This window comes from Dasypus novemcinctus, chromosome 17, assembly GCF_030445035.2.
Source record: "Dasypus novemcinctus isolate mDasNov1 chromosome 17, mDasNov1.1.hap2, whole genome shotgun sequence".
Lineage (NCBI taxonomy): Eukaryota > Metazoa > Chordata > Mammalia > Cingulata > Dasypodidae > Dasypus > Dasypus novemcinctus.
The window spans coordinates 27,543,276-27,557,476 of NC_080689.1; the positions used below are offsets into that span (position 1 = coordinate 27,543,276).

Consider the following 14,201-nt stretch of genomic DNA (forward strand, 5'->3'; position numbering starts at 1 on the left):
CTCTGTCCTGTCTTTCCTTTTCAGGCTCTAGCACACCCTTCAGTATTTCCTGAAAATCTGGGCTCTTGCTTAGAAATTCAGTTTCTGTTTATCTGTGAATATTCTAATCTTGCCCTGATTTTTGAAAGACAGTCTTGATGGATATAAAATTCTTGGCTGAAAGTTTTTCTCTCATAGTATCTTAAATATATCAGACCACTGTCTTTTTGCCTACAGTTTCTGGTGAGAAATCAGCACTTAATCTTACTGGGAATCCGTTGTATGTTATGCATTGCTTTTCTCTTGCTGTTCTCAGAATTCTCTGTTTTTGGCATTTATATTCTGGTTAGTATGTGTCTTGGAGTTGGTCAATTCAGATTTTTTCAGATGGGAGTACATTGTGCTTCTTGGACATGGATATCTATGTCCTTCAATAGGGGTGGGAAATTTTCTAACATTATTTCTTTAAATATTCCTTCTGCCCCTTTTCCCTTCTCTTCTCCTTCTGGGACACCCATGACATATATGTTTGCACATCTCTGGCTGTCGTTTAGATCCCTGAAACCTTGTTCAATTTTTTCCATTCTTTTCTTCATCTGTTCTTTTTTATGTTCATTTTCAGAGACCATTTTTTCAAGCTCACCAATCCTTTCTTCTGCCTCCTCAAATCTACTATTATATGATTCCAATGTTTTTAAAATTTCATTTATTGCACCTTTCATTCCCATAAGATCTGCTATTTTTCTATGCATGCTTTCAAATTCTTCTTTGTGCTCATCCAGTGTCGTCTTAATATCCTTAATCTCTTTAGCCATCTCATTGAATTTATTAAAGAGATTTGTTTGAACATCTAGGATTAGTTGTCTCAACTTCTTTATGTCATCTGGAGGCTTATCTTATTACTTTAACTGGGCCATAGCTTCCTGTTTCTTGGTGTGGATTGTAATTCTTGGCTGGTGTTTTGGCATTTGGCTTACTAGAGCAGATTTTCTCTTTAGTTTAGGGCTTCCTGCCCTTTCTCCTTTGCTGCCTGTGCAATAGGAGCCAAGGATATAACTGGTGCTATAACCTGTGGAGGCTCAAGCTACCCTCATTGCCCCAGGGACCAATGAAGTTTCTCCCAACTTTCTCCTTTCCCAGAGGTAGGGACAGAGTCACAGTTGTGTGGAATAATCCAAGTCGTGCAGGCCTAGACTGTAGTTGCCCAGGGAGACTGATGAAGCTTCACGCTCCTTTCTCCCCTGCCTGGGGTGTGGATGGAGGTATAGGTGTGGGCAGCAATCTCTGCAGTGCAGGTCCAAGATGACTGCAGTTGCCCCAGTAGAATTCCGATTATTCAGTTTGTGCCAGCCAAAGGTACCCTCAGTTACCTGGATAGACTGGTGTAGAGCTAGCCAGCCTCCTCCCTGCCAGAGGTGGGGCTGAAGCCTAGGCTAGAGCTGCAGGCTGATCTGGGTGAAAGAAAGAGGTTCTTACCATCACTGTGATATTTGGTCAGGCTGGCTTCCCCTCAGGCTGGGGGTGGAGTAAAATGGTGGCCACCAGCCTCTTTCCAACTTGGACAAATTCACATCCCAGTTGTTCCTAGGGTTATTCCTTAGCCATCTGAGTATACCAATCAGTAGCTGAAATGGGCAGCCAACCTCTCCTCCTCCCGTTTTTGCGAAATGGAGCTTCCAATTCCAGTCACAGCACAGCTCCTGGGTGGCTTGCACCACCACAGTAGGACAATCACCAGCCCTCGTGGCTTGGCTAGCCATTTCCCGGAGAGGCTGGCGCAGGTCCCTTCAGCTTCCTCCCTGTTGGAGGTGGCACTGGGGCCTAGGCTAGAGCTGCAATCTGACCTGGATGGAAAGAAGCCGGTCCCCACCAGTACTGCCATTTTCAGTATGTCCTGCTTCCCCTCGTGCCAGGCGCAGAGTTAAGCTGGTGGCTCTTTCTGATTTGGACAGGCTCAAACTTTAGCTGTTCTCAGGATTATACTTTAGCCTGCTGAATTTTACTCATCAGTAGCTGAAGTTGGTGCCCAACCATCTCTTCCTCCTCTGTTTTTGCGAAGTGAAACTTTCAATTTCGGCCGCAGAATAGCTCCCGAGGTGGCTCGTGCCTCTGGTGGAGGATGGGCACTGGCCTCTGGGGTGTGGAGTGCTCTACTCACGAGTCTTCTCTGCAGATGGGCAGCCTCCTTCTTCCATTCCTTCAAGGATGTTGCAGGATGCCCTTCTGGCCGCCAGAAGCCCCCAACAGGTGCTTCAGTTAGCTCAGATAGCTCTGTGTGTTTACTAACTGCCCTGTGGCAGGAGCTGATTCTAGGAGCTCCTTCTCTGCTGCCATCTTGCTGTAATCTTTCATGCTCACATAATTTTACCAGTGCTGGAAGGTCTACTTAAGATACTGCCTTCCACTAATGTGTGGAGAATTCTAAACTCGGTCCCATTAGTTTTAAATGTAGGTTAAGCCATTATCTCTCTGGAAAGTTCCAGGTTAAATGCAAATCATTGTTCACACATATTAGTACCTTACCATGAGTTAGTTTATTAATATAGCTGGTGAATTATTTAGTTACGTTTGATAGTTGTAGTTATCCTGGTTGCACAACAGGGACACCTATGTCCTAGGCCAGATGAATTAAATCAGAGCTGGGGGTCATAGAGGGGTGGAGAATAGGCATCAGTGTTTTTAAAAAGCTTCCAAAATGATTTTAGTATGAAGTAAGAAATGCAAAGTTTTTTCAAGAGGATTGTGATGGCAGCAGAAGGGAGTATGGGTGTTTGGAAAAGGTCTGACTTCTAGGCACTGCTCAGAGAGAGAGAGCTCATGTAATGTATGAAGAACTAGGCAACTGGTTAACAGGAGAAGGTGCTTAGAAATAAGATAAACCAAAAGGAAGTGCGGAGCACCCAGGTCACAAGTTGGACGTGAGATGGCTTATTTGGTTTAGAATTCATGTTAACCTTTAATTTTCCTTAAAGAAGGTGAGCCTTGACACTGCATTTTCTCTATCCAAAACACATAGCTCATTTTTTCAATTTTTATATAGTAGACTTTTGCTCTGTCAAGTGCCCAGAGACAATTTAATATGAAGTGACCACTTATTCATATCCATTCATTCTTCTATGCATTCTAGTTTCTCTCCTTTATCAATTGAGAAAGTTAGAAACAGATATATATCCAGCTCTCGCTGGTTGAACATCTCAACGAAATACTTTCACTGAATTATCTCCCTAGATCAAAACATGGATAACACTTCTGTATTTTCACAAACTACAATGAAGGCACTATCCGCTTTTTACTACTGAATGTTCCTTATGTGAATTATTTTATTGTTTGGTAGCTGTGTGATTTTGAGGGAGTTAACATCTCTGGGCCTCAGTTTCCTTATCTATAATGTGTAGGGGAAAACACACACCAGGCAAGTTTTTTGTGAGGACCAGAAATAAATAACCTAGAGCAGTGACTGAGACATAGTAGGTATTCAAATTCCAGACAGCAATAAAATTTTTTTCTGAAGAAAATTTGTAGCATAATATCTCTCAAATACGAAATTCTTATCTGAAACCTTTAAAAAGTTAAGATAAAAAAAACTCTGGGAAACTACTCAATCAAACCTTAGCTGAAGAGTTATGATATATTTTGGTTAAATGCCCAAATAACTCAAAGTTATGGAAATAAATTCAATAACTTACCTTTCCATTTCCTGTAGAATGTTTGTGATATCCTTTCCTAACTTGAACTTTTTCCCAAATGGAATGTCAGAAATAATAATATCAACACTTTCTGAAGGCAATGGCAATTCTGAAACACGGAAATCAGAGAAAACTGTTAGAGTTATAGGTATCAGAATTTAATGTGAAAATTGAAGTACAGAGAATTATTGTTGTATAATAAATAAACTTTAGGATTGCTAATAGATTCTAAGGAATTACAGGATTCTGAAATGCTTTCAGAATCCCTCAAGATTTAAATGGTACAATTACTGTGTTCTCTTCTTTGAAAATGTTCTTTTCCAGGTATGATAAAATGATGGAAGAATTCTAAACTTATTACATGACTAGAAAGTTGCCATATCCAGAAAGATATTAAGTTTTCTATAAAACCTTTTACTAAATTATTTTCTATAACTTTGTTTCCTTTTTCATAGTTATATATAACTCTGCATGTATGTATATCTATTTGTTTTTAAGGTACAGAATCCACAGCTTTCATTACATTTTTAAAAGGGACTTGAAAAAGTTAAGGACTTTTATTCAAGTATAAGACCAAATAATCAATACATTGAATATCATCAATAAAATTAAATATGTTTATTACATGTAAATTTCTTAACATTTTCTTCTCAAAAACTAGATTATTGTAAGGTAAAAAACACAATCTTAACATCCATGTTTTCTGATTACACTTCATTTTACTTATTTCAATTCTTACCTTGTTTAAGTTAGATATTCATTAGGTAGAAGATGTCCCAATTTTCACTATGAATAATATCTAATTCTGTATAAATGTAATATAATTTAAAGATTCTTTAGTATACCAAGAACCACCGAATAGTGTATACATTTGTTGGCAGAAAATTTAAAATAAAACAAAAAATATCCTTTGTCATTTGAGAAAGTGAAGTCTAACAACCACTTGCTAGATTTCTCCTAGTTCTAACCTGAGAAGAACAGAAGAAAGCAGAGTAGATTAGGAAATAAGTATCAGAAGAATATCTTAAATATAGGCAGAAATTCTTTTTTCCAAGATGTTTTAAATTTATGCACTTAGTTTTGGGGTGTTCATATTGGACACATCCATTTGAATACTATTTCTAAGCTTTCACTATTGTAGACACTGAATAGGAAATGAAGACAATTATGCTTATCAAATACTTTACACATATGAGGACCCATGCAGGAAATTTACTCTTGAGTTTAATCTCAAGTCTTTTTTGTACTTTACAATAATGAAAGTACAAACCAACATCAATTAGGGGCTAGGCAACTTAGTGTCAAATTTTCTCAATCTGCTGATAATTCTTTTCTTCTGGTCAGTCTTCATTTTTAACTGCAGCTTTCTTACTTTATATTGTATTCTTTACTGCTTAACTAATTTTAGTAGTTGGAGGCAGAAGAGAATAATTTTTTAAAAAATCCAAAAAACTCATGAGTATCATCTTCCCAAAGAGCATAAAATAATCTGAGCTCTTGTTGATGTTGTAGATGGCAGGTTCTGGTGTCTGACAGCCTGAGTTTGGTTCTGCCACTTACTAGCTTTGGCACTTTGGGAAATTGCTGTTTCAGTTTCCTCATTTGTATAATGGGATAATAGTACCTACACCTCAGATATAAAGTTAGTAAATGAAGTAATATAGAAAGCATGCCTGGCATCTAGTTAACATTCAATACATGCTAGCTATTACTGTGGTAACTATTTACAATGTCCTCTCTAATGCCTACTCAGGTAGAGAATCAGGGAGTCTGAATCCTTCCAAGAAGCTCCAAAGACTATAGCACTTCCTTCTCACAGTTTCTCAAAGGACAAGGCAGGGCAACTACTTCCAGGTGGGTTTTTCCCCACTCTCCTTTCCTCTATCAGTGGTTCTCAAAGCATGGTCCCAGTAAGCAGTGTCAGTTTCACCTGGGAATGTTTTAGAACTGCAAGGGTTCAACCCCACCCTGGACCTACTTTAGCTTTACATCAGAATCAAATGAACGGATTTTTAAAAGATTGTTGGCCCCACCTTCAGAGTTTCTGATGCAAAAGCTCCTAAAACCATGAGCACTTAATGCAAAAGAGAGCATACAGTAAAATCTTTTTTTTTTTAATCTTTTCAATTATTAAACACTTTGAGCTGCCTGTGAACAGTTTGCTTGTAAGTAAGGAGCTAAGATTCTGAAATAGAAATACATAGTTCAAAACAAGTAAAAATCATCTTTTTTGCCTCTACAGGATGATTCAAGAACCTGAAAATATATCTTAGTCTTAAACAAAAGTCTTGAACAAAAGAACTGCCCTATTCCTACTTCTTTCCAGGAGAAAAATGGGTAAGAACTGATTCAATTTCAGGATTACAGCCCTCATATGTTTTCTTCTGTTAGATGCTCAAGAGCCTTCAAGATCTTTTCATGTATTATAATCAGACAAAAGAGTAAGATTTGAAAATGTTTCCATACTAAAATGACAGCTTATCTGGGCATAATATTCTTGGTCACACTTTGCATCAGAGCCTTGTAAACAACCATTATTCTGTTGGCTATTGATCTATAACTGTTTCTTTTTTTGGTGCCATATTTTGCCCTTTCCTTGTTTGGATGCAGCTGAATTTTTTCTTCTATTTTTACTCTTCTTTTTTCATTTAATAAATGCAGGAGAATTCTTTAATGAAATTTTAATCTGCCACCTTAATCCATTAGTCTATTTTAATTAGTCTTAAATATACAAAATGTAGCTTGGCACCTGGATTGGGTATTCAAATAATTTATAGCACAAACAAGTATACCTCTGAGAATAAGGGGGTGAAAAATAAAATTTTATACTTTTTGTAAGATCTATTGTTCAATAAATTGGTTTATTATGGTGGACCTATAAATAGTTGAATTTAAACACTTTTTAAAAGTGAAATCCTTTAAATTTTTTAATTAATTTTTTCATAAAACTGCCTGCAATGTTCAAGGTTTAATCTTTTGATTCAATTCTATTTCTTTCATATGGAAAGTATAACTGTTTTAGATCTCCAGTTCTTAGTCTCTCCACTCATAGTATTTTGAACAAATATTTTCACAATACAAACTCAATTTAAGTTGCCTCTATTCTTTCAATTTTTTAAAAAGATGTAGATGCTTGAAAATCAAAGGCTTTCTCAATTTCATTCCATTATAGAATATACACTTATCCAATTAAAATGAAGAGAGCAACCACAAGCTTCTTCTCATAAGGTATCCCAGAGTGTATTTACAGAATTTCAGAATCAAATCTTGTATGTTATAGAGCTCTCACCATTTTAGTTTAAGTTCTTCCTTTGGTGTTTTTATGGATATATTTCAATGTTGTCTTCTTGCAAGTTTTGTTTGTAATATCTGCAATTCACCAAAAATTTTAGAAGCTACAATATTTGTGGTACATTTGCTGTATTCATTGATTACAGATTTCCAGTGGATTCTGAACAAAATGCAACTACAATTATGCAACTTGTTTACAAAAGTTTTTAGCACTACTGTAGTACACTATGGCTGATTTATAAACATTTTAAAACCCAACTGACAAATGGGTAAGCGAAGAGAGAATGCCTGCTCTACCACACCAAAGTGACTTTTTGCATACAACCATCTTCAGCACAAATATTTTGCAGTTCAGTTACTATGTACATTTAAAATAAATCTTGATTATTTTGATATCTTAAGTTTCTATTTCAATTGATAGAACATCACAGCTTGTTTGGATATAACTATGAATTTTGTGGGTACCACACCAAATTTCAAGTACATTTCTGCTCTAAAGGCTTCTTTAATAAGAATATTATTATTCTTTTACCATGGATATGGTTCCCCAAATCAATGCATAAACAGGTATACATGCAATGCTGAACTTTTAAACTGAATTTAAAATAGCATTTATAATCATGAAAGATGTTTCATTTTTGACAGAATAAAACTTCCTAAACTTTCAAGCCTTGGGAAAAAAAAAAAGCTGAACCATTGCTGGAATTGACTTAACTTTGTTTTTCTTCTTGAAGGCTGATGACAGTAACAAAAAAACTGGCAACATTTAACTGTCTGCGAAGGTCTAGTGCTAATGGAGCCAACACTTTAACAGCTATTGCTTCAAAGTGAGCACAGTTTAAAGGCTAGACATTTGATCTAAATGAAAGGTCATGCTTCACAAATGATTTAAATGCATTTTCTTCAGTTGCAAGTGATAAATAGATGTCTTTGGGCTCAGTCTTCTTAAAATAACCATCAAGTTTTAAAGTTAATGCTAGATCCTTCTATAAACAGATTTATATCCTCCAGTTTTCATTTGGTCAGTGGTATCACCATGGCACTCAGAATGGATGGTAAACATTAAAAAACATTTAATGCAAGTTATGTGTTCATTTGCTTTCTTGAGAAACTGAAATTTAGTAATGAAAAAGTATGCACTTTAAAAAACTTACTATTGCTGAGTTTTTGTAATAAAGAAGTATTACCAAACAATGAAGAAGGATTTATAGCATACAGAGAGTACGTCATTGTGGCAAGAGCACTGACAACTCTCCATTGTAAGCTTAGCATCTTATTTCCTACATTTATCATTTCCCACATTTCTCAATGGGCAGCCTGGCAGCTTCGTGAATCTAGTAGAATAAGGCCTTGGCTGTAAGACATCTGGCTGGAACACCCAGGGGCTGGACAGTATTAGAGGAAAACATACACTGGCATGAAATAAAATGCAGTCACCACCTTATAGAAAGCCTATAGTTATCCTGAAAAAACAAAACAACAAACTATACTCTTACAAGGGCTAAAATGACAGTTGAGAATAACGCATGGCTATTATCATAAAATCTTTCACTGAAGTGATGAGGGAAGGCCATAGAATGTCTAAATAGGAGCAAAATCATTCCCATTTATCAGTCTAGAATGTTGTTTTAATTAAATCACAAATGTTTTTTTTTTTTGCTCAAATCTGTGTATTTAACAGCTCTCCATCTTATACCAAGAATATCTGTAGTTTAAAAAAAAATGCCTAACTAATGACTAATTGTTTTGTCTAAAGACAGCTTATAACAATGCTCATTTGATTCCAAGTTATCGTGATTAAGGCTTAAGTTTCTGCATGTTAAATCACTGTCTCCTTTTATACTAGTAGAGTTACAGAATAAAGTAAATGTTACTTTAAAAAGTAGAAAAAATAAAGGTATTAAAGTACTCAAAGGAGAATGAAGACCATGATTTTGCAGAAACACAAATTATGATTGAAAGAATTACCATCTTCCTAGACAGGTTTGATGCCTACAGAGGTCTTTAATTCATGCCATGTTAGACACTGTACTTTATATGATTATGTAAGATAAAAAGTGTGACTATAATCCTATGAAATAGGTATTATTATCATTGTATTGTTGATGAGAAAATACCCACAGAGTCAGTATTTCCCTGAAGGTCGCACAATGAATAAGCAGAGGTGGAGCCAGGATTTATACTCAGGTCTGTGGGACTCTAATTCTATGCATGTCCTAATCACTAGAGTTGAAAGGGGTGCGGTCCTCAAGCTTGTCAGAGGCTGAGGAAGGGATTTGTGGGTCTCATCAGTCTAAATGGTGTTTGTGATAAGAGCTCTTAAAGGTAAGACTTCTTAAGGAAGGAAGTCCACACTCTGCTCTGGCTAGAATGTCCCCTCTGAAGTAGAAACTAATTTTTCCTACTTTTCCACCACAACAAATAAAAGGTATTTTAAACAATATTTTGTTTCCTGGATTATAGGTTTAATACCAGGACCTACCTACTACCTCTTCAATGCTAAAAGAGTATAATTTTCTCAGCTGGGAATTTTTTTTTTTTTTTCGGGGGTAGGAGGGTATATAAAAATCTAAATGCAGTGAATCTTGGGGAAATATTAGTTTGATTGGACTCAGACTTGATTCCTAGTCACATCTGTCACTGCCAATTCCCCATCAGTAAATAAGGGATAATGTTTTCCCTCTCAGGGTGACCTTCCCTGTCCTTCCCTGGATTTAGAATCAAAGACCTGGTTTAGCAACCCAGGACAGTTAGCTACCCTTCTCTTTTATGGTACAAGAGCATTGTTCAATGTGGGGTAGAGGGGAGAGAAAGTAATTCAGAACATTTCATATAGTTATCTGAAAGAAATTCAGGTTTCTAATATTACTATATTATTCTATTTATTTTATTCACATATTAAGTGATCCATGGTTATATGAAAAATGGTTCAGATGTATTTACACATCTTAAAAAGGTATGCTTATACCAAAATGCTTAGAAAACTATGTAAGTGCTGCTCCCCAATAATGAATCATTTGAAATTATATATATGAAATTACAATACTATTTTATTTTGGTTTACTAAAGGTAAAATTATAATAATTATTATTAATAATTTATAAATACTAAAGGTAAAATGAATGTGAGTCCCACAGATACATAACAAGGTAAAAGTAATTAAACTTTTACTTACAGAAAGTGTCGTTATATTGATTCTATATTTACACATTTTCATTTTCCACAATTTTGCATTTTTAATATCTTACCTATAACAGAGACTTTAAGTAACTCAATTTTATCCTTTAGGCCTGCAGCTTTCAGGTTGTCACATGCACCCAGTAGCTGCGAGTCACTGACGTCAGCACCCACATAATACGCATCCTATGAGGAAAGAAAGTCGTATTTTAAATATAAATAAAACTGTTAGGTATTTTACGTAGTTAAGAAAATTCACTTACATTTTCTCAAATGATGAAAATGAATGGCTAATTTAGGCTAAAACCAAACAAAGTATTCCCTTAAAGTGATATTAACCAAAAAAAATAAACGTTTTCTTAAAATTTTTAAATGTTAGTATTTTACATTACAATTACAAATGCCTGAAGAGTTTGGGGATCTTTATAATTTAGACTGTACCTAATTACTGGAATTCTCTCACAATTTTCTAAATTTATCACAGTATTTAAAGAAATAACATAGTAATGTAATTAACCATTATTTATTTTGACTACAGTAAAGAGCAACGCATATAATTAAAAATAATAATCTCCAGTAGACAATCTACTTGTAAATAACTGTTAAGAGGACACACAGACTCACAGCTTCAATAACTTTAGAACTTACTGGCCATTCTTTAGCAGCTTCCAAAAGTATTGTTCCAAATCCACACATTGGATCTAAAACAAATGCACCAGCCTAGAAACAGATATATTGATGGAGGTATTATTAAATCTGCCATAATGGTTTTATAAAAGAAGCCTGAAACTTGAGGTGTTAATATTTCAAGAATGAAGTTTCCTTTTACACTTATTTGGCATTTCGGGTAGTTAAAAGCCCTGAGGCAGGCATAGTTACGGCAGTCTTGAAGACTAGCAAGGAGCAGCGTCGCCTCACAGTGAGTGGGAGGGCTAATGTGGCTGTAATAACAGGGAGGACCCTGCGTGAGTCCACCAATGTGGGCTAGGTTATGCTGCATGCAGTAACTTCCAAACCTTAGAGGTTTAGAGCAACATGTAGCAACATGGTGGTTCCTCCAAAAAGTTTAATGCAGAAATACCATATGACTGAGTACTTCTACTTTTAGGTATAAACTCAAAGTAAAAACAGGTCTCAAACAGACACTGTTTCATAGTAGTATCTTCATAGTAGTCAAAAGCCAAAGACAACCTAAGTGTTCATCAACAGAGAAATTGATAAACAAAAGTGATGTATACATGCACACTGGAATATTATTTGGCCCTAGGAAAGAACGAAGTTCTAAGACATGATGCAACATGGAAGAACCTTGAAAATGCCATGCTCCATGAAATAAGCAAGACATATAAGGACAAATATTGTATGATGTCACTTAGATGTCTAGAAATAGTAAATTCATAGAGCTAGAAGGTAGATTAGAGGTTACCAGTGGAAATGGGGGATGGCAGAAAGAGTGTGGATATGGAGTGTGTATAAAAAAACTAATTTAAAAATAACCCCAAACAGTAACAACATACCACACTGCCTGTCTGTGCATCTGGAACTTCTGTTCCTCACTCTGAACCCAAAAGGATCAAGTTGCCACTATCTAGAGCGCTGCCATCACTGTGGCAGAGGGAAAGCACAGCTAACTGTGCACTCGCTCTTAAAGCTGCCACCAGAAGAGCCACCAACAGCTGACTGGCTAAAGCTTGCCAGACACATGGCCACACACAATTTCAAGGGTCCAGGGAAGTGTAACTGTACTGTACCTGGGAAGAAAAAAGGAAATTTGGAGGAAAATGAATTACTCCTACTCTGGGGATCATATCATTTTTTAAAATGTAGGTACTAAGAGAATTCTGGATTCTGTTTATGGCCATATCACCCTGAATGTGCCCAATGTTATCTGATCTCGGAAGCTAAGCAGGGTCAGGCCTGGTTAGTACTTGGATTTTGGGAGAATACAGGATTCTATTCTGAAGGAAACGGGAAACTACTGGAGGGTTTTGAGCAGAGAAGTAACATGACATTACATTTCAAAAAGATCTCTCAAGCTGCTCTGGGGAGGACAGACCACAGAAGGGTAAGAGTGTTAATAGGGAGGCCAGTTAGGATATCCAGGCAAGAGATGATGGTGGCTTGAATTGGAGTGGTATTGGTGGAGGTGGAGAGGATTATTGGATTCTGGATATATTTTGAAGATGGAGCCAACAGGATGTGTTGAAGGATGTGAAATGTGAAAGAAAGATAACAGTCTGGGATGACGTAGTTTATGACCTGAGCAACCTAGAAGAACAGAGTTGCCTGGAGTTGCCTGATACTGAGATGGGAAAAGTTGGGGAAGAGATGCTGTGAGGGAGGCAATTAAGAGTACAGTTCTGGACATGTGAAATTTGAGATGCGATTTAGATGTTTGTGTATGGATGTCAAGTGAGTTGTTTGATTTTTGTGCTTGGAGTTCAGGGAAGAGATTGAGGCTACAAATAAAAATGTAGCATCAGTGTTAGGAAGTTTAAAATGGTATTCAAAGCACTGGAACTGGAAATGTCATTCAGGAAGCAAGACAAGTTAAAAAAGAGAAGACTATGGGTTGGACCCTGGTGCTCTCCAAGTACAGTTGCTTGAAAAATGAAGATCCAGCAATGGATACTAAAACACAGCACATAACGAGAAAGGGGAACCTAGGGAGAATGGTGGTCCCCGCAAATAGTGAAAACACTGTTTTAAGGAGTGTTAGCACTGTGTCAAAGTTGTAAGAGGTTATGTAAGATGAGAACTAAGGACTACCTACTAGACCTGGGTAGACTGGTGATACCAACAAGAGCACTTCAATGGAGTGCTGTTGTGATGAAAGCCTGATGGAAATGGGTATGAGGGAAAAATAGATGAGAGGAAGGAGAGACAGAAAACACAGAGTTTTGCCATAAAGGGAGGCAGAGAAAGGAGGTAGGAGTTGAAGGAGGATGTGAGTTCAAGAGGTTTTTATTTAATTTTTAAAAATTTTGATGCTATCACAGCAGGTGTATATGCTGGTAGGAATGATGCAGGAAAGAGAAAAATCCTTCAGTAGGCAAGAAGGAATGGAAACCAGTATGCGAATATTGGAGCTGGTCATGGAGTGGAACAAGGTCAGTCTCCTTTATTGTAATGATGGTAAGGCAGAAAAAAATGGGGCCACAGATTCAGATAGATTGGTAGATGTGGTTACAAGAGCATGTTAAAGTTCTCTTCTGTTTCTAATAATTAAGTGAAATAAGTAGGAGACTTAAAAGTGTAGGTAAGGGAATGGTTTATGATAGAACATAAAATCTAAGCTGTAAAGGAGGGCTGACTGGTCTCATCAAGTAATGGAGAGTAGTCAATGACTGGTGGTCCTCTGGGGTCAGAGGGTTATGTTACAGTCCTAGAGGACATGAAGAGGAAATAAGATGAGGGGTAAGAGCAGGATTCTTGGAACTGAGATTTCAAGGGTTGCCCTTATCAGAATGACAGGGTCTAGAGGTAGAGAAGCCACAGCACTGAGACGAGGTTACTGAGTGGAAAGTGTGATCACAGAGAATCGCAGGAATAATGGCTTACTTATTGGATAACTTACTTATGTTATCCCTTATCTTCAAGGGATAACAGGGAGATCTGCAGAGCCTGGGACACCCTGATGGCAAGTGCTTCAAAGGCCCCAAGAGGTTTTGGCAGAAGGGAAGTTGATTCCAAAGGGGCAATGAAAAGCAAGCAGGACACCTACCCCACCTCCAGGCTGAGAAATACGTGAAGTGTGAGGGAAAAACATCCATCACTTGATATGGCTAGAGAAGAAGCAGAGTCCTGAGTGGACAGTCAGGCTTCAGTCAGGGCTGCGTGGTGCCTAATGAAGGAAACAAAATGTTCTTCAGGAAAGGGACTTGCCCTTGGCACAAAGTTCTAAGGAGAATATAATATGAATTCCCCCAATATCATAACCCCCATGAAGGAGGAATATCACTAGGAACAATGGTCTAAATGGCAATTTAGCTCTAATTTTTATTAAGAGCTTAAAATGTACCAAATTCTATGTTCTTCCTGTGTTCAATGCACTGTGTTCAATGCATT

At 36.9% G+C, this 14,201-nt stretch overlaps 1 protein-coding gene across 5 annotated transcripts in view; it reads right to left on the minus strand.

Moving 5' to 3' along the window:
• Window positions 1–14,201, minus strand: part of THUMPD2 (THUMP domain 2 tRNA and snRNA guanosine methyltransferase) — a 56,420-nt gene that overhangs the window by 7,154 nt on the left and 35,065 nt on the right. For 4 of the 5 annotated variants that reach the window (XM_071208787.1, XM_004480198.4, XM_071208786.1 and 1 more), the window contains 3 exons: window positions 10,782–10,853; window positions 10,205–10,319; window positions 3,666–3,774 (listed from right to left, as the gene is read on the minus strand). In XM_071208787.1, coding sequence (XP_071064888.1) covers window positions 3,666–3,774; window positions 10,205–10,319; window positions 10,782–10,853 — 296 coding nt within the window. The remainder of the gene's footprint in view (window positions 1–3,665; window positions 3,775–10,204; window positions 10,320–10,781; window positions 10,854–14,201) is intronic. The other variant, XM_004480199.5, reaches the window with a different exon arrangement.